This window comes from Mustela lutreola, chromosome 4 (genome assembly GCF_030435805.1).
Source record: "Mustela lutreola isolate mMusLut2 chromosome 4, mMusLut2.pri, whole genome shotgun sequence".
Lineage (NCBI taxonomy): Eukaryota > Metazoa > Chordata > Mammalia > Carnivora > Mustelidae > Mustela > Mustela lutreola.
Window position 1 is genome coordinate 170,442,288 of NC_081293.1, and position 21,467 is coordinate 170,463,754.

At 38.8% G+C, this 21,467-nt stretch overlaps 1 protein-coding gene across 2 annotated transcripts in view; it reads right to left on the reverse strand.

Moving 5' to 3' along the window:
• Nucleotides 1-21,467, reverse strand: part of CTTNBP2 (cortactin binding protein 2) — a 162,035-nt gene that overhangs the window by 134,146 nt on the left and 6,422 nt on the right. For both annotated transcript variants that reach the window (XM_059171671.1, XM_059171670.1), the window contains exon 2: nucleotides 15,558-15,665. In XM_059171671.1, coding sequence (XP_059027654.1) covers nucleotides 15,558-15,665 — 108 coding nt within the window. The remainder of the gene's footprint in view (nucleotides 1-15,557; nucleotides 15,666-21,467) is intronic.

Below are 21,467 nucleotides of genomic sequence, written 5' to 3' on the forward strand. Positions count from 1 at the left end.
TCCTTCACTAGTAGTAAATGTTCATCAGGGAAAATAAAATTTCTCAGAAGAATCAAAAGTGACACTTCCTATGTCTGTCCTACTGGACAAAATACAATGCTATTTAAGAATGATCAGCTATTGGGGGAGGAGTCAAGATGGCGGAGAAGTAGCAAGCTGAGACTGCTTCAGCTAGCCGGAGATCAGCTAGATAGCTTATCTAAAGATTGCAAACACCTGAAAATCCATCGGCAGATCGAAGAGAAGAAGAACAGCAATTCTGGAAACAGAAAAACAACCACTTTCTGAAAGGTAGGACTGGCGGAGAAGTGAATCCAAAGCGACGGGAAGATAGACCCCGGGGGGAGGGGCCGGCTCCCGGCAAGCGGCGGAGCAACCGCGCACAAAATCAGGACTTTTAAAAGTCTGTTCCGCTGAGGGACATCGCTCCAGAGGCTAAACCGGGGCGAAGCCCATGCGGGGTCAGCGTGGCCTCAGGTCCCGCAGGGTCACAGAAGGATCGGGGGTGTCTGAGTGTCGCAGAGCTTGCGGGTATTGGAACGGGAAAGCCGGCTACAGAGACAGAGCCGACAGTAAGCTCGCAGCTCCGTGTTACCTTGAACCGGTCGCAGGCTCGGTGAGCTCGGAGCGCGGCCGGAGGTCAGGCAGACGGGAGTAACTGGGCGCTGTTCTCTGAGGGCGCACTGAGGAGTGGGGCCCTGGGCTCTCGGCTCCTCCGGGCCGGAGACCAGGAGGCCGCCATTTGTATTCCCGTCCTCCGGAACTCTACGGAAAGCACTCAGGGAACAAAAGCTCCTGAAAGCAAACCCGAGCGGATTACTCACCCCGGCCCCGGGTAAGGGCGGTGTAATTCCGCCTGGGGCAAAGACACTTGAAAATCACTACAACAGGCCCCTCCCCCAGAAGATCAACAAGAAATCCAGCCGAGACCAAGTTCACCTTCCAAGGAGTGCGGTTTCAATACCAAGGAGAGCAGCAGAATTCCAGAGGAGGAGAAAGCCAAGCACGGAACTCATGGCTTTTTTCCTGTGATTTTTTTTAGTCTTGCAGTTAATTTAATTTTTTCTTTTTCATTTTTTTTTTTTTCTAGCCTTCGGGTAAAATTTTTTTTTTTTTTTAACTGTTACCTTTTTATTTTTTAACGATTTTTTACTAGTTTATCTAATATATATATATATTTTTTTTACATTTTTCTTAGGTGTTTTCTTTTTTTAAAAAAAATTCTTTTCTTTTTTTTTTTTTTTTTTTTTTTTTTCTTTTTTCTTTCTTCCTTTTTGAACCTCTTTTTATCCCCTTTCTCCCCACTCACGATTTTGGATCTCTTCTAATTTGGCTAAAGCATATTTTCCTGGGGTTGTTGCCACCCTTTTAGTATTTTACTTGCCCCTTCATTTACTCTTCTCTGGACAAAATGACAAGACGTAAAAATTCACCACAAAAAAAAGAACAAGAGGCAGTACCGAAGGCTAGGGACCTAATCAATACAGACATCGGTAATATGTCAGATCTAGAGTTCAGAATGACAATTCTCAAGGTTCTAGCCGGGCTCGAAAAAGGCATGGAAGATATTAGAGAAACCCTCTCGAGAGATATAAAAGCCCTTTCTGGAGAAATAAAAGAACTAAAATCTAACCAAGTTGAAATCAAAAAAGCTATTAATGAGGTGCAATCAAAAATGGAGGCTCTCACTGCTAGGATAAATGAGGCAGAAGAAAGAATTAGTGATATAGAAGACCAAATGACAGAGAATAAAGAAGCTGATCAAAAGAGGGACAAACAGCTACTGGACCACGAGGGGAGAATTCGAGAAATAAGTGACACCATAAGACGAAACAACATTAGAATAATTGGGATTCCAGAAGAAGAAGAAAGTGAGAGGGGAGCAGAAGGTATACTGGAGAGAATTATTGGGGAGAATTTCCCCAATATGGCAAAGGGAACAAGCATCAAAATTCAGGAGGTTCAGAGAATGCCCCTCAAAATAAATAAGAATAGGCCCACACCCCGTCACATAATAGTAAAATTTACAAGTCTCAATGACAAAGAGAAAATCCTGAAAGCAGCCCGGGAAAAGAAGTCTGTAACATACAATGGTAAAAATATTAGATTGGCAGCTGACTTATCCACAGAGACCTGGCAGGCCAGAAAGAGCTGGCATGATATTTTCAGAGCACTAAACGAGAAAAACATGCAGCCAAGAATACTATATCCAGCTAGGCTATCATTGAAAATAGAAGGAGAGATTAAAAGCTTCCAGGACAAACAACAACTGAAAGAATTTGCAAATACCAAACCAGCTCTACAGGAAATATTGAAAGGGGTCCTCTAAGCAAAGAGAGAGCCTACAAGTGGTAGATCAGAAAGGAACAGAGACCATATACAGTAACAGTCACCTTACAGGCAATACAATGGCACTAAATTCATATCTCTCAATAGTTACCCTGAATGTGAATGGGCTAAATGCCCCTGTCAAAAGACACAGGGTATCAGAATGGATAAAAAAACAAAACCCATCTATATGTTGCCTCCAAGAAACACATTTTAAGCCCGAAGACACCTCCAGATTTAAAGTGAGGGGGTGGAAAAGAATTTACCATGCTAATGGACATCAGAAGAAAGCAGGAGTGGCAATCCTTATATCAGATCAATTAGATTTTAAGCCAAAGACTGTAATAAGAGATGAGGAAGGACACTATATCATACTCAAAGGGTCTGTCCAACAAGAAGATTTAACAATTTTAAATATCTATGCCCCCAACGTGGGAGCAGCCAACTATATAAACCAATTAATAACAAAATCAAAGAAACACATAAACAACAATACAATAATAGTAGGGGACTTTAACATTCCCCTCACTGAAATGGACAGGTCATCCAAGCAAAAGATCAGCAAGGAAATAAAGGCCTTAAATGACACACTGGACCAGATGGACATCACAGATATATTCAGAATATTTCATCCCAAAGCAACAGAATACACATTCTTCTCTGGTGCACATGGAACATTCTCCAGAATAGATCACATCCTCGGTCCTAAATCAGGACTCAACCGGTATCAAAAGATTGGGATCATTCCCTGCATATTTTCAGACCACAATGCTCTAAAGCTAGAACTCAACCACAAAAGGAAGTTTGGAAAGAACCCAAATACATGGAGACTAAACAGTATCCTTCTAAAGAATGAATGGGTCAACCGGGAAATTAAAGAAGAATTGAAAAAAATCATGGAAACAAATGATAATGAAAATACAACGGTTCAAAATCTGTGGGACACAACAAAGGCAGTCCTGAGAGGAAAATATATAGCGGTACAAGCCTTTCTCAAGAAACAAGAAAGGTCTCAGGTACACAACCTAACCCTACACCTAAAGGAGCTGGAGAAAGAACAAGAAAGAAACCCTAAGCCCAGCAGGAGAAGAGAAATCATAAAGATCAGAGCAGAAATCAATGAAATAGAAACCAAAAAAACAATAGAACAAATCAACGAAACTAGGAGCTGGTTCTTTGAAAGAATTAATAAAATTGATAAACCCCTGGCCCGACTTATCAAAAAGAAAAGAGAAAGGACCCAAATAAATAAAATCATGAATGAAAGAGGAGAGATCACAACTAACACCAAGGAAATACAAACTATTATAAGAACATACTATGAGCAACTCTACTCCAACAAATTTGACAATCTGGAAGAAATGGATGCATTCCTAGAAACATATAAACTACCACAACTGAACCATGAAGAAATAGAAAGCCTGAACAGACCCATAACCAGTAAGGAGATTGAAACAGTCATTAAAAATCTCCAAACAAACAAAAGCCCAGGGCCAGACGGCTTCCCGGGGGAATTCTACCAAACATTTAAAGAAGAACTAATTCCTATTCTCCTGAAACTGTTCCAAAAAATAGAAATGGAAGGAAAACTTCCAAACTCATTTTATGAGGCCAGCATCACCTTGATCCCAAAACCAGACAAGGATCCCACCAAAAAAGAGAGCTATAGACCGATATCCTTGATGAACACAGATGCGAAAATACTCAACAAAATACTAGCCAATCGGATTCAACAGTACATTAAAAAGATTATTCACCACGACCAAGTGGGATTTATTCCAGGGCTGCAAGGTTGGTTCAACATCCGCAAATCAGTCAATGTGATACAACACATCAATAAAAGTAAGAACAAGAACCATATGATACTCTCAATAGATGCTGAAAAAGCATTTGACAAAGTACAACATCCCTTCCTGATCAAAACTCTTCAAAGTGTAGGGATAGAGGGCACATACCTCAATATCATCAAAGCCATCTATGAAAAACCCACCGCAAATATCATTCTCAATGGAGAAAAACTGAAAGCTTTTCCGCTAAGGTCAGGAACACGGCAGGGATGTCCATTATCACCACTGCTATTCAACATCGTACTAGAGGTCCTAGCCTCAGCAATCAGACAACAAAAGGAAATTAAAGGCATCCAAATCGGCAAAGAAGAAGTCAAATTATCACTCTTCGCAGATGATATGATACTATATGTGGAAAACCCAAAAGACTCCACTCCAAAACTGCTAGAACTTATACAGGAATTCAGTAAAGTGTCAGGATATAAAATCAATGCACAGAAATCAGTTGCATTTCTCTACACCAACAGCAAGACAGAAGAAAGAGATATTAAGGAGTCAATCCCATTTACAATTGCATCCAAAACCATAAGATACCTAGGAATAAACCTAACCAAAGAGACACAGAATCTATACTCAGAAAACTATAAAGTACTCATGAAAGAAATTGAGGAAGACACAAAGAAATGGAAAAATGTTCCATGCTCCTGGATTGGAAGAATAAATATTGTGAAAATGTCTATGCTACCTAAAGCAATCTACACATTTAATGCAATTCCTATCAAAGTACCATCCATCTTTTTCAAAGAAATGGAACAAATAATTCTAAAATTTATATGGAACCAGAAAAGACCTCGAATAGCCAAAGGGATATTGAAAAAGAAAGCCAACGTTGGTGGCATCACAATTCCGGACTTCAAGCTCTATTACAAAGCTGTCATCATCAAGACAGCATGGTACTGGCACAAAAACAGACACATAGATCAATGGAACAGAATAGAGAGCCCAGAAATAGACCCTCAACTCTATGGTCAACTAATCTTCGACAAAGCAGGAAAGAATGTCCAATGGAAAAAAGACAGCCTTTTCAATAAATGGTGCTGGGAAAATTGGACAGCCACATGCAGAAAAATGAAATTGGACCATTTCCTTACACCACACACAAAAATAGACTCAAAATGGATGAAGGACCTCAATGTACGAAAGGAATCCATCAAAATCCTTGAGGAGAACACGGGCAGCAACCTCTTCGACCTCTGCCGCAGCAACATCTTCCTAGGAACAACGCAAAAGGCAAGGGAAGCAAGGGAAAAAATGAACTACTGGGATTTCATCAAGATCAAAAGCTTTTGCACAGCAAAGGAAACAGTTAACAAAATCAAAAGACAACTGACAGAATGGGAGAAGATATTTGCGAACGACATATCAGATAAAGGACTAGTGTCCAGAATCTATAAAGAACTTAGCAAACTCAACACCCAAAGAACAAATAATCCAATCAAGAAATGGGCAGAAGACATGAACAGACATTTCTGCAAAGAAGACATCCAGATGGCGAACAGACACATGAAAAAGTGCTCCATATCACTCGGCATCAGGGAAATACAAATCAAAACCACAATGAGATATCACCTCACACCAGTCAGAATGGCTAAAATCAACAAGTCAGGAAATGACAGATGCTGGCGAGGATGCGGAGAAAGGGGAACCCTCCTACACTGTTGGTGGGAATGCAAGCTGGTGCAGCCACTCTGGAAAACAGCATGGAGGTTCCTCAAAATGTTGAAAATAGAACTGCCCTATGACCCAGCAATTGCACTATTGGGTATTTACCCTAAAGATACAAATGTAGTGATCCAAAGGGACACATGCACCCGAATGTTTATAGCAGCAATGTCCACAATAGCCAAACTATGGAAAGAACCTAGATGTCCATCAACAGATGAATGGATCAAGAAGATGTGGTATATATACACAATGGAATACTATGCAGCCATCAAAAGAAATGAAATCTTGCCATTTGCAACAACATGGATGGAACTAGAGCGTATCATGCTTAGCGAAATAAGTCAAGCAGAGAAAGACAACTATCATATGATCTCCCTGATATGAGGAAGTGGTGATGCAACATGGAGGCTTAAGTGGGTAGAAGAATAAATGAAACAAGATGGGATTGGGAGGGAGACAAACCATAAGTGACTCTTAATCTCACAAAACAAACTGAGGGTTGCCGGGGGGAGGGGGTTGGGGAGAAGAGGGTGGGATTATGGACATTGGGGAGGGTATGTGATTTGGTGAGTGCTGTGAAGTGTGTAAACCTGGTGATTCACAGACCTGGGGATAAAAATATATGTATATAAAAAATATATGTTTATAAAAAATAAAAAATTAAAAAAAAAAAAAAAAAAAAAAAAGAATGATCAGCTATTTCTATTTTATGAGAAGTGATTTGCATGCAAAAACAACACACCGTCTGGTCAACTCCTCTTCCTTTTCGCTAGACATGTAACAAAGGCGTTATCTCAGTGGACAGAAAAGGAAACAATTTATGTTTTCATGAATTCAGCTCTGCTCAGCAAATTAAATCATTCATTAATTAAAAGGAACAGAAAAGGGTATGTTTTGGTCAATCAATTGCCTGAAGTCATAGGAGAATTCCGAAATACAAAAGGCTGCATGTTTTACTTTGCTGAAACCAGAATGCTCCTCTTTTATCATGATTTAACAGACATGTCATATGAGGGAAAGCTCACAATAGTCTGCAGTACAGCAGTGGCTGCTTTCAAACCCAGAGTGGAAGCATTCTTCTGTTTAATGATTTTATTTTATTTGAAGAGTTCGCCTTTGTTCTATGTGAAGACTCCAACACTGAGCCATGCAACTATACAGGTTTTTTAACAGAAAAAGCAAAGCATGAAAATTCCTGCACATAAAACTATAATGCAATTTTAAATAAAATGTGGTGTGTTTTGAAAGAGTGATGAAATTTCTTAAATGGGCATTTTTAAATATTTAGTTTTGAAGGAAAATAATTCAAAGATAAATCACTTGTTTCATAAGAAAATGTATTTTTAATTCCAGTAGAGTTAATATACGGTGTTTATTAGTTTCAGGTGTTCAATACAGTGATTCGACAATTCTGCACATTACTCAGTGCTCATTATGATAAATGTACTCATAATCCCCTTCACCTATTTCACCCGTCCCTCCACCATCCTCTCCTCTGATAACCATCAGTTTGCTCTCTCTAGTTAAAAGTTAGTTTTCTCTTTTTCTTGTTCATTTTGATTTCCAAATATAAGTGAAATCATCTCTGACTTATTTCACTTAGCATTATACCTTCTAGATACATTCATGTTGCAAAGAGCCCAGATTTCATTTCTTTTTATGACTAATATTCCATTGTGTGTGTATGTGTGTTTGTGTGTATACGCACACCACATTTTTTAAAGATTTTATTTATTTGTCAGAGAGCACGTGCACTCAAATAAGGGGAGTGACAGGCAGAGCAAGAAGTGGGCTCCCCGAAGAGCAAGGAACCTGACACAGGACTCGGATCCCAGGATCCTAAAATCATGATCTGGGCCAAAAGCAGGTGCTTAACTGACTGAGCCACCCAAAGTGTCCCACACACCCTATTTTCTTTATCCATTCATCCACCTATGGACACTTGGGCTGCTTCCATAACTTGGCTATTGTAAATTATGCTGCTATAAACATATGGGTTCACGTAGCTTTTCAAACCAGTGTTTTTGTATTCTTTGGGTAAATACCCAACAGTGGAATTACTGGATCACATGGTAGTTCTATTTTTAACTTTTTAAAGAACCTCTGTACCATTTTCCACAGTAACTGCTAAAGTTTGCATTCCCTCAACAGTGGATGAAGGCTCCTTTTTCTCCACATCCTCACCAATATTTGTTGGTTTCTTGGGTCTTTGAGATTAGCCATTCTGACGGGTGTAAGGTGATATCTCATTGTGGGTTTGATTTGCATGTCCCTGATGCTGAGTGATGTTGAGCATCTTTTCTTGAGTCCCTTTGCCATCTGTTCGTCTTCACTGGAGAAATGTCTGTTCATATCTTCTGTCCATTTTTAATTAGATTTTGTTTGGCATTGAATTGTATTAAGTTCCTTATATATTTTGGATACTAACTCTTTATTGGATAGGTTATTTGCAAATGTCTTCTCCCATTCTGTTGTCTTTCAGTTTTGTTGACTGTTTCCTTTGTTGTGCAGAAGCTTTGTATTTTGATGTTGTCCTAATAGTTTATTTTTGCTTTTGTTTCTCTTGCCTCGGGAGACCTTTCTAGAAAAATGCTATGGCTGATGCCAGACTTCCCTCTTGGATTTTTATGGTTTCAGGTCTCACATTTAGGTCTTTAATCCATTTTGAGTTTATTTTTGCATATGGCATGAGAAAATCATCCAGTTTCATTCCTTCACATATAGTTGTTCAGTTTTCCTAACACAATTCGTTGAAGAGACTTTTTCCCATTGCATGTTCTTGTCTCCTTTGTTGAAGATTAATTGACCACATAATTGTGGGTTTTATTTCTGCATTTTCTATTCTGCTCCATTGAGCTATGTGTTTAATTTTGTGCCAGAACCTTACTATCTGGATTTTTTTAAAAGTAGTCTCTACTCCCAATGTGGGGCTCAAACTTACAACCCTGAGATCAAGAGTCCCCTGCTCTTCCAACAGAGCCAGCCAGGTACCACAGCACCATAATACTGTTTTGATTACTACAGCTTTGTAGTCTATCTTGAAACCCAGGACTGTGATACCACCAAGTTTTGTTCTTTTTTAAGAATGCTTTAGCTATTCAGGGTCTTTTGTGGTTCCACACCAATTTTAGGATTATATGTTCTACTTCTGTGAAAAATGCTATTGGTATTTTGTAGAGATTGCATTAAATCTGTAGATTGCTTTGGGTAGTATGGACATCTTGATAATATTTATTCTTCCAATCCATGAACATAAAAGGGCTTCCCCTTTGTGTTGTCTTCAGTTTCTTTCATCAAGGTTTTATAGTTTTCAGAGTACAAGTTTTTCATCTCCTTGGTAAAGTTTATTCCTAGGTATTTTATTATTTTTAGTGCAATTGTAAATAGGATTTTCTTAATTTCTTTCTGCCAATTCATTATTAGTTTATAGAAATGCAATAGATTTCTGTATACTGATTTCATATCCTGTAACCTTATTAGTTCTAGTAGTTTTCTGGTGGATTCTTTAGGATTTTCTACATATAGTAACATGTCATCTGCAAACAGAAGTTTTACTTCTTATCAATCTGGATATCTTTTATTTATTTTTCTTGTCTGATTGCTATGGCTAGGACTTCTATGCTGAATAAAAGTGGTGAGAGTAGACACCCTTGTCCGATTCCTGATCTTAGGAGAAAAGCTCTTAATTTTTTCACCACTGACTATGGTGTTAGCTGTCAGTTTTTCATATGAGATATGTTGAGGTATGTTCCCTCTAAAGCTACACTGTCAAGAGTTTTTAATCAATAATGGATGCTGTGCTTACAATGAAGTGTATTTGAGCAGCATTTTCTTGACCAGTATTACTTTACAACAGTGTTTCCCAAGTGATTGTGTACCCTCCAAGGAAAGACCTTTTTGGCTGCCACATCTACAGAGGTGCTACTGGCATCTAGTGAGCAGACAGACCAGGGCCGCTGCAAAGCATACTGTAATGTACAAGATAGTCCCTCTTCTCACAACAACCGCAACAAATACCCAGTCCCAAATGTCACTAGTGCTGAGGGGAGAAAACCTGCTTCAAAGAAAAATCATTCAGAGCATTTTTTTAATTGCGTTTTGAATCCAATGAACAGTTAAGGTTTTTAGAAAGGAAGATCATCCTAGACAAAATCTGAATATATAGAGTCAGAGTCTGAGAAAACTAAAATGTGGCCCCAAATGACACTACTTGGAACAATTAATTTTAAACATATAAAAGGTATATACAATGTTCTAAATGGACCCAATTTTGGCACAATAATTAATCTCCACTTATATTCACTTTGAACTTTCATTTTTGTACTTGGCATACAGTAGGTACTCAACAAGTATTTGAAGGAAGGAGGAGAGGAGGGATCTATCTTCTTGTACCATACCCTAGGATATTTTATAACATTAAACCAAGATAATGGAGTGCATTAGGTTATTAGATTTCCTCCAAAGTCCTCCCTTCCTAGGGAGCCAGTCAGCCACCCAGGACCATTCGCCAGAACTCTGCTAGGTGTGTCCACAAAGTTCTCCCCTATGCACATGATGCTTCTCCTTCATTTCCTCTCTTGCCCTCTTTACCATAGGTTTGGGATGTAAGCATGTCACTGACAGTTTCAATCATACCAATGAGGGAAATTCCCTAAGGAGAGCAGTAAAATAGATATAATCTGGGCTGTTAAATGACCACTTGGCTTAGAAATACTTCCCCAGCACAAATGACTCACCTCCAGATTGGGAGGAGAGATAAACTTCATATTTAATCTATCATACTTTGGGTCTCTTTGTTGCAGCCATTTACAAGACAATTCTCTATTTGATATCCCATATGCTGTTAAATACTATAAATACATTCTATCCAAAGAAATAAACTGGTAATTTCTACAGTTTCAGTGCAAATAATACTTAAAAATCTGTATCACATACTTTATAGTAACTATAGGTTATGAGGAAGAAATGCCATGTCAATAATACTATTAATTCTCATTTATCAGGAAAAAGAAGGCATACAAGAAATCTGGGTCTGACTGCCCAAGGAATTCATTGTTTCGGTGATATAACATTTATGTAAATTCACAGTAATAACAGCCAGCTGGATCCGGTAAATGTAAGCTAAACCACAATTTTGACTCCTAAAATTCTATAATTAGAGCATTTTCATGTTTTTGCCCTTGTTTCCATTCGACTAAGATACTGGTAAAAACTCTAGAAGCAAGAGGGAAAAAGAGGTGAAAGCCAGAAGATTCCACAAACTAAACAATTATCATCAAATAGATAATCTCTTAACAGGTTAATTATTTAATTAAATTTAACTCAAAAAGCTCTGTATCTATTGTGGTTTTCAGAAAATTTAGCATATTCTCAATTAAACTTCACAGTATTTTTCTCTAAACATCATTCAGCGATCTATTTAGTCAAAGATTTATTCCTACTTTTTGTGGATGAGGGGGTATCATTCATAGAATATTTCTTATGCAGTTAAGACATATTTCAGTTAAGCAGTTCATATTTTCCAAAAATGTACTTTTTAAAATATGATCCCCCCCCATAAAAATGAATCTCCTGAACATTACATCTGTTATAAAGCCAAGGAGTTTTACTAGGAAATATTTTTACCTTAAACATGAAAATAGTAAATGTACCAAGATATGTATTATAATTTCATAATACCCTCCCCCCAATCATATCTATGAATTGTTCTGAAAAGCTTATTGCCATCAATCCAATAATCTATGATTTTTTATGTTTGGCTCAGGTCATGACCTCGGGGTCTCAAGATCAATTCCCACATCAGGAACCACACTGAGCATGCTTTTGGATTTTCTCTCTCCCTTCACTGCCACTGGAACGCTCTCCCTCTCTCAAAAAAAATACATCAAGGTAGCATGATTAAACAAAGTAAAAAAGCTTGGTCCAAAATATTTTTTTTTTAAGATTTTTACTTATGTGACAGAGAGAGTGAGATCGCACAAGCAGGGGAAGCGGCAGAGAAAGGGAGAAGCTGACCACACTCCCTGCTGAGCAAGGAGCCCAATGCAGGGCTTGATCCCAGGACCCTGGGATCATGATCTGAGCTGAAGGCAGATGCTTAACCAACTGAGCCACCCAGGCACCCCTGAAATATCTTTTTAAAGATTCCAAAACTCTAAAGGATTTAAATGCCTCATAACACAATCATTTCTAAATTTTCCTATAGTCCATGGTACATATTAAGTTTAAAAATATTTCCCACCTTCAGAGAAATATTACTTTTGACATTTTTTTAAAACAAGGTGTATTTCTCTCCCAACTGAATAACAACATACTGATTGGACAGATTTTGAATTTTTAATTCGGGAATATGTTTATCTCCTAATATGAAATAAAATTAAAAGTTCCACATTCTCTCTATTCCCAGTTTTTAGCCAGTCACTAACCTATATTCCACTGGTGACGGAAATGGCAACTAAATGACACATCTGGACTCAAGTAGGTATTTCCCCAATTTCACTAGTTCCAGTGAATGCCCTCGAGGAAACAATCAGTAATTGACCACCGTGAGTCTATGACAGGTATACAAAAATCATATCCTCTATTCTTAAAAACATAATCACCTAAATAAATCAATCACAATTCTCAAGTTTAAAAAATGACAAAAAGCTTTAAGAATCTCCAAACTGTACCCCTGGGGATAAAAATATATGTTTATAAAAAATAAAAAAAAAGTATAAAAAAAAAAAAAAAAAAAAAAAAAAGAATCTCCAAACATACCAACTTCAAGGATGCTACATTTTCAACCTGAGATTAAGTCACAATCTCTCTGGGATTCCCTTGTGTTTGCTTGGATTTTAATACATGAACAACATGCCCAGTGCTTCTCCACAGGGGCAGCACCCTAGACAGTGATCTGTTAGCACAGTGACTGGCACTTAGGGGGCAGGGCTAAGTGTGTGCCACATCCAGGAACTGTCTCAAGTCCCCTGGAACTTTCAAATGTCCCTCTAGTCATTCCTTTCAGTAGAACCTTCAGTTCAGAATGATGACCTGAGCTAAAGAGTAACTCCTTTTCACACACAAACAAGTTGTTTTAATTTAGTTTTAACAAACACAGAATTTTCCACGGACTCCGCTTCCATGTAAATGTGTACTTTTTTTTTTTTTTTTTTTTTTTGTAAGTGTGTACTTTTGTTTGGAACTTTACCAAGAGTCATTCACCATCTCAGGAAAAAAATCACCTCGTGCACAGCAAACCCACTCACTGTGTCTGAGTCTCAGTACAGCACACTTGGATCAGGATTCTTTTGCAATGACTGCATTTAGGCAATGCTACAAACAGGCACCAATTGCTGCTTCCTTTATCATGTCTTCCACGAGATATACCTGACCACTTATATACTGAAATGTGTGTTTTGTTATACATTACTTTCCTGTTATTTTATGTCACAATTAGGGCAGTGCACTGGTTATTTTTAACATAACCTACTTACATGCACACTTATCCATACATTTCACTGCAGGACAGTAAAAGAATAATATAAAACATTTTATTTTAAAAAAAAAAAGCAAAACAAAACAAAACACACCACTAGATCTGGAGGGATGCAAACCACTGACCTAGACTATGTAGTAAGGCTCCTCGCAATGCCAACATTCCTTGATTCTATGAAAAACTTTCAGTTTGTGGGACACCTGGGTGGCTCGGTTGGTTGGGTAGCTGCCTTCAGCTCAGGTCATGATCCCGGGGTCCTGGGATCGAGTCCCATGTCGGGCTCCTTGCTCAGCAGGGAGCCTGCTTCTCCCTCTGCCTCTGCCTGCCTCTCTGTCTGCCTGTGCTCACTCTCTCTGACAGATAAATAATTGAAATCTTAAAACAACAACAACAACAACAACAACAACAAAACCTTTCAGTGTGGCAAGCCCTCATCATTAGCAGGCCTTTAATTCTACTTATATTTGTAAGTATTGCAATTAAGTTAAAAAGAGAAATAAATAGGCTTGCTCAGGTGATCACAAAAACACAGGATCTGCTAAAGGTTCAAACATTCGAGCAAGTAGTGGGAAATGCCCCAGGAGCTGATGCCTTTTACAGGTTAGTACAAAGAGACAGAAAAATCCCTAAGGGAGAACTGGAGCTTTCATATCCATTTTGTCTCAAGAGTCTACACTATTGGCCTCACAGGGGACCCAGTTCTCTCCTGAAGTGGAGTGGAATACATGTTAGTGATCCACTGCGCTAGCATGTCTCCCACCAAGTTCATTAGTCAAGAAAATACACATTGGCAAGTAATGGGAATATTTCCAATGTGGAACGAGAGGAGTTCGTCTCACAACCAAACTGCGCTCAAGTCTACTTAGCAAAGTTTGCCATTCAGAAAGCACACCTTCAACTTGTTATTGGCTTACAGGTGGTAGAACTCTACTCCCATTTTTCAGAGGCAATCGTTCTCTGTCATCAGACTAAGGAGTAATCATTACCTCCACTGTACCAATTTCCAGTCGGTGAAAGTGAACTGTAGACACCCCTTCCTCACACAACTGAATTCTCAGCATGCCCATCGTCTCCATTATGTCTGACAACACACCATTAGTATTACCTCTTTCCCCCACTATATTAGCACCCATAGGCAGCAACAATTGGACATCCACAGGTTTTCCTATGTTAAAACAACCTCCTAAGACAAAGTCTGAGGACATACTCCATAGCGGGGGCGAGGGGGGAGACCAAGACCACATTTCATACATAATAAATACAGCCATCCTGGCCAAATGACCAAAAGCCAGGAAACAACTGATTATATACAAAGTATTTTATATTAAAGAAAAAAAGAGAAAAAAAAATGCTTGGGTTTGGTTAATATACCAAAACAAGTACACGATTAAGAACAACTAATTATGTGGGGCGCCTGGGTGGCTCAGTGGGTTAAGCCGCTGCCTTCGGCTCAGGTCATGATCTCAGGGTCCTGGGATCGAGTCCCGCATCGGGCTCTCTGCTCGGCAGGGAGCCTGCTTCCCTCCCTCTCTCTCTCTGCCTGCCTCTCCATCTACTTGTGATTTCTCTCTGTCAAATAAATAAATAAATAAAATCTTTAAAAAAAAAAAAAAAGAACAACTAATTATGAGATTGTGCATCAAAAAAACATGATTTTTACAGAATTTTGGGTATCCAAGTAATATATTAGAAGATAATACTTCACAAGTTATAAAAATTTCAAAGTTCCTAGAAGATCAGATGAAAAAGTAATAAAACTATGTGAAAATATACACGTAGCTTTTAAGAGGGATATAGATTAGTTTTCAACTCTTAGAAGTTTCGGAACATAAGTCATTTATAATTTACATAGGAAGGAAAAGCTCTATCTATTATCAGTAATATCTTTTACAAATGACTCATAATCTTTCCTCTCTGACCTCACATACATGTATATGATACCAAATTTCCAATTTTCTAAACACTTATTACCAAATAACCACATGAAACAATACAGCTCAAGTCTCAAGCTTCCCACACTAAACAGTTCAGTCTCGATCCCCACCGTTAGAATGACCATCTGACTTCAGTGTTTGGGTTTATAAAGATTATGGGTTGGCATTTGTGTTGAGGGGCACATTTTAACCAGATGTAAAATTTTAAATCTACCTGGTTCAAAAATTAAGAAAGGCAGCTTTGTTACTGGCCCTTCAAAAAAAGGAAACAATATCAAACAGGGCTGGGCCCTAGGAGCTCCTTACCCGCAGGGCCTCGATGACCAGGTCTCTGGCCTCCAGCTCCCCTTCCATCACGCTGAGGAGCATTCGAAGCTCTGATTTACTGAGGGTGTCCACGTCAAACTCTTTTTTCTGTAACACAAATATTTAAAAAGCAATGAAAAAGCTATTCATAGGACAATACACGTCTTAAAGGCATACAATGGATTGTTTTTATCTCAGTGGCTCAGCAAATCTTAGAAGCACAGGGGCCCTCTTCAATAGCAGAGAATCTATGCCCAGACCTTCTAGGAGGGGTAAAAACTATTAAGGCTAAAGTCCCAAATCTCTTCATTAAGGAAATCTATTTTCCCAGCCTGCCTTGCACACCTGGATTCCAGATCTCTTCAAATTGTGACAGTAATTTAAAGTCTCCAGAGTTTCTATCAAAACAGACCTAGTATATGTTCAGGAAAAGTTGCAGGGGAGCAAAGAAAGTATGAGAATGTATTCCTAGAAGGGCCCCAATGCAGAGGCTCCTGGAAGGTTATTATAAATTCTGGGACATCCAATAATAACAGGTCATGTTTATAGAACACTGCAGCAAAGGTAACCAGCAGGCAGGCTACAGCCAAATCTGGCCTACAGATGTGTGTAACTTGGGCCTCAAAGTGTTTTGTGTTTTTTTTTCTTTTTTTTACTCAGCCAGCATTTTTAAAAAAAAACCTGAAGATGTCACCAAAAAATACAGATCTCTGGTTTCTCTTCAGAACAGAGATAACTGGTTAAGCCCAGATTCACATTCTCACAGGGCAACCATCTACAGAACCAAGTAGCAGTCCCTTTAGAAGGAACATGCTCTTGCCTTTGCTGCCCTGCTCTCCCTGTCTCTCACAGACACAGGGCAGGCCTGTGTACTTCCAAGAGGCTGAGCCCACCACCCACATTTAGTCAACTGAGCCTGTGGTCAGGTGAGTCTGGAACCTGCTACGTGGTGATCAAATGCTTTCTTAAGCAATGCCTCTATAGCTTCTTGCCATTCCAAAAGTAGGCCGAGACTACAGTAAGTAAGCTTTCCAGAGACTCAGTTCCACCACAAGGTATCAGCACCATGACCCAAGGATCACGAGCCTCATCCATGACTCTTCCAGTTCCAGTGTCTTCTCTACATTCCTTCCCTGGTAACTGCATCAAATCTCTCCTCTTTAAATCCCACTGATGTACCACTGATGCCCAATACTTTGGTCTCCAACTCTGCCTTCTCCTTTCCTGACAACTTTATAAGCAGGTCTTCTGGCAGCCAGCTTAAGAGAAGCTCAACCAGAGCGCTCACAGCTCGGCTTGGGTGAATCCACAGGTGGAGCTCCCTCTACACACGCAGTCCACGCTACCCACCTGGGCAGGGATTCCTTTGATAACCCATCACCCGCAGAGGGAGGGCAACGCATGTTCATTCCCAAATGCCTCAGAACACCCAACCTCAGAAGCCATTCCTGAGGCCATTTCAGAACATTATTTCACATTTGCGTAGCATCCCAATGGTTTCCAAAGTAATCGAGAAGAACCAAGTCTAATATGTAAGATATAATCTCTATTTGCAGCTAAGAAAACCACAACTCAGAGAAATCAGGTAACATACCCACATCATTCAGCCAGGAAATGACAAAACTACACCTAAGTGCTATGACCTTTCTACACACTTTACCAGCATAGGGACAACATTCCTGAGATGAAAAACAGTGGCATCCTATCCATCAGCTAGTAAGAACCAGCTTAGCACCTGGAGACTAATAATGACTAATAATGACCTTCTATTAACCTTGTGATGACATAGAAGTAAACATGGCAAGCCCATAAATGATTCCAGGACTTTCAAACAGGCATAACCAGAACTGGCTCTTTCTCGGTTTCAAAGAGACCTTCTAGAAGGAGATAAAAGTACAAAGGGGAAAGAGACCAGAACTAGCTGGTTCTCCAAGGAAAGATTTTTAAAAGGGTCTTCCTCTTAAAATTGTTCTTTTTTGCATATATATTAGAGAAGTTATTTAGAAAGGCAGGGGCTCAGGATGAAAAGAGAGAAAAAGAAAAACCTATGCAAAACCTAAAGGAGAAGCTATTTCTAGGACGCCCTTGCTTAGAAAGTTAATTTAAGAGATATTCCCTGTTGGGGCACCTGGGTGGCTTGGTCAGTTGAGCTTGCGACTCTTGGTTTTGGCTCAGGTCATGATCTCAGGGTCCTGGGACTGAGCCCCACATGGAGCTCCGTACTCAGCATGGAGTCTGCTGGAGTCTCTCCCTCTGAGCCAACCCCCTCCCCACTCGAGTGTAGTTGTGCTCTGGCTTGCTCTCTATGGAATAAATAAATAAATCGGTAAGAAAAAAAAAATCGAGTTTGCCTATAAATAGTAAAATCTAATATACTGGAGCTCAAATTCTGCTCCCACTATATAACTGTGTCACATGGGTCTTTAACCCAATTGTTCTCAAAGGCAGGCAAGCATAAGAATTCTGTGGAGACCTTGTTAACAGGGACTGCAGGACCCCATCTCTAGAGTTTCTGATACAGGTCTGCAGGGGAGCCTTAAATTCAACTTTATAACAAGCTCCTGTTGCTTCTGCTGGTTCAAGGACTATACCTGCACATTTCTGTATCTTAACTGATGTGTTTTCTCATCTATGTAATGCATATCCTAACACTAACCCGCAAAGTTCTTCTGAGCATTAAACAAGAACACATAAATGAAGTAAGTGCTAAATAAAAGCGGTGCTTGTTATTATTCAAGCCGAGAGCACCCAGATGTTTTATGTAGGGAGATGTGGGCTATTGGCTATAAGCCTATTTCTTTGAGTATCTACCAGCCTAAGTGCAATAAAAACTCAGTTTATTGACTGTGATGAAAGACAGACTCTTTTATCCTGCTTTTTCCCACTGAGATGGGAGAGTAAGCTGCAATTGTTATGAGCTTTAGAAGGTAATGTTTTATTAATGCTACTGCTGGTTGTTCTAAAGATTTTAATTAATTGTGTATTTTATTGTCCTTGTTTCCCCGAAGCTTCATAAGCAAAGCACTCCTTTTTAAATACTAATAAATTATGAAAGACATTGCCAAGATTCTGATTCATATCAGAGTCAGGAGTGCTTGCCCTGGTTCCATCATCATCAACATTACATGTGACCTGCAACCAACACTTCTGTTTTTTAATATATCACCATCAATAAAAAGGGAAATTCATTAAAATAAAAACCAGTTATAAGGGTTTTTGCTAAACCATTGATTAGGTTACACAGAGTGTTTAAAAAAAAAATGATGTTTCCCATCACAGTGATGCACTATTTCAAATATAGAGTTTGTTTGCCCACCAGCTACTCTCTCTCCCCTATGCTTCTCACCCCTGGGCCCTCACTAAAAACACTACTGCCTTCTGGCCTTCGAGAATAAGAATATTATCATAGTATTTTCAAACTGTCGTTCTCCAATGTTTGATGTTTCTGTCCACTATTCTGGCAAAACAGAGTATATGAAACCATGTTAAAGGTCATTTATTTTACAAATCAATTTGAAGCACGTCAGTATTTTTAGAAATATAAAAAAGCCCAAGTGCAAAAATCCCAAGAAAAAAGTATGTCAGTTTCTTATGAAGTGGCATTTATCTGACTTGATGCATGTATGGTACAAAAGTACTCAGATATAGAAGAATCATTAATGTTCTTTGGTTTAAGAACAAAATAATTGTTCTAAATCTTTTATTTTTTAAACCACACTGAGGTGTCATTGACATACAAAATGCTGTACATATTTAATATGTACCACTTTATGAGTTTGGAGAGATAGGAAACCATCACCATAATATAGGCCATAAACAAATCTATCACCTCCGAGTTTCTTCCTACCTATTGTGGGTTTTTTTTGATAACTTTTATATTTTTAAGAGGCAAAATAACTTGATAACTTAATTTTCAAAAAAGAAGACAAGAGAGATCCAAATGCTACCACTCACATAAAAAATTAGGATCTTTATCAGGACATCCATGAAAACATGACACCTCAGACCCCCAACAACAAAATCACAGCAGACAGTTCACAGACCGAGATTTATTATTAGTGCACTTGTTTTCATTAATAAAGAAAATCCAGATCTCATCTTTAAGTGAAAGCAAGGTACTAAAAAAAAAAAAAAAAAAAAAAAGAAAGAAAGAAAGAAAAAAAACCCAGCTAGATTGCAACTCTAGAGGCCACCCCTCTGCCTGTCATGTTTGACGGTTGCCAGGAAAAGTAGTCCAGGAATAGTACTTAACACCTAGTTTTAAAAATCTGACAGAGGTAGCTTAAACTAATCCAGAGTTTGGTCATCAAACTAAGAGCCTTCTTCGTGACATAATACGAAAGAAGAGACACAACCCCAAACTCGGACTGTTCAACACAGAAGTCTTCAACAAGCTCTAAATCACTTGCAGTGGTGTGGGGAGGGCATTCTTCCAGATTTTCTTATACAGGCTCAGAGACAGAGGGAGAAGACAAAATGAAACCTAGCTGAGTTAACTCATCTTCAGCTGTCAGAACTACATATAGGCCAATACCAGTTTCCTCCACTATTACTCCATACCCTCACCTCTAGGGGAAAACAAACACACACAAAAAAAACAAACAAAACTAAAATAAAAAACTAAAATAGTGGGTTTTATGTAAGGAATTTCAACAGTCACAGCCCAATAGGGCCAGAAGATCCTTACCCATATCCTTTCAGAATTAAAAGGGTCAGAACATTGATGGTTGCCAGAGCATTTAAGAGATTAGGCGTCACAGTGGCGGAAGGACCTCCCAGATCTTTGTCCAAACTTACCAGTTATGGTAAAAATCTAGTGATCAAACACAGAGCCAGATATGTTCTCTGGTACTTCCCACACACACCGCGAGTACCTCTTCCAATTTCAAATCTAGTGGGCTACCCTACATTTGATCAGTGAGTCGACCACATGGGAAGGAGGTGAGGTACCTGAGAAAGCCAGTGGGCTAGAAGGGCATTAATTCATCTCTTTGGACCTCAAGTTTCTCAGCAGTAAAATAAGTATGTTGTACTAAGTTGATCTCTAAAATCTCCCCCAGCTCCCAAATGTTCTGATTTCACAGACCATCAGGCTAACTAGATTACTGGACTGAGGAAATTTAGGTCATTCCATGAAGCCTCTGAGAAACAGTTGAGATAAATTGATGTTGCCTCTTTGCTCTGAAGTTACAGAAATGTATTTTCTTCCCAGTCTAATAGGACATGCTAATAATTAATAAGGTGCATTTAGAACTTCCTATGTAAGCAAGATTTATGACTCAGGGATGAGTAAGAGGCTGTAAAGAAGGGGAAACCAATGAAATCCACCTTGAAATTACAAGGAGAAAATAAAAAGCTGAAGACTATCATTGACATGAAAAAAAAAAATCCAACTTTCCAGGTACACAGAACATTTATAATGTTAAAATATGAATTCACACAATTATATGGATTTTCATGAAAAAAAGTACATTTTCATGCTCTAAAACTACTTCAAATCTCTGACATGACATCCTGCTTTGAGATTATTCCTCCCGATTTCATCTATTAAGAGGTTTACTTACAGGGTTTGCATAGCTTTGATTTTGTTCCTCCTAATCCTTTGTCCTCTAATTCGTGGGACTCCTACTTTCTTCAGGACATAGCTCACATCTCACTTCCATAGGTCTTTACAGACTCCAGAAATCTCTCCTTCTCTACACTGTCTTACTGTCTGTTCTAGTACTTCATTTGGCAATTAATCATGTCTTGCCTTGTGTATTTCTCATATTGTCTATCTTAATGCTCTATTTTTTTCACCCCTACTAGGAATCGGAGGACAGCCAGAGTATTAAATCCTCACATGATTCTACGTAACATTCACGTCCATCCACATTTGTCATAAATCATCTAGAGCAATCTAAAGTAGGG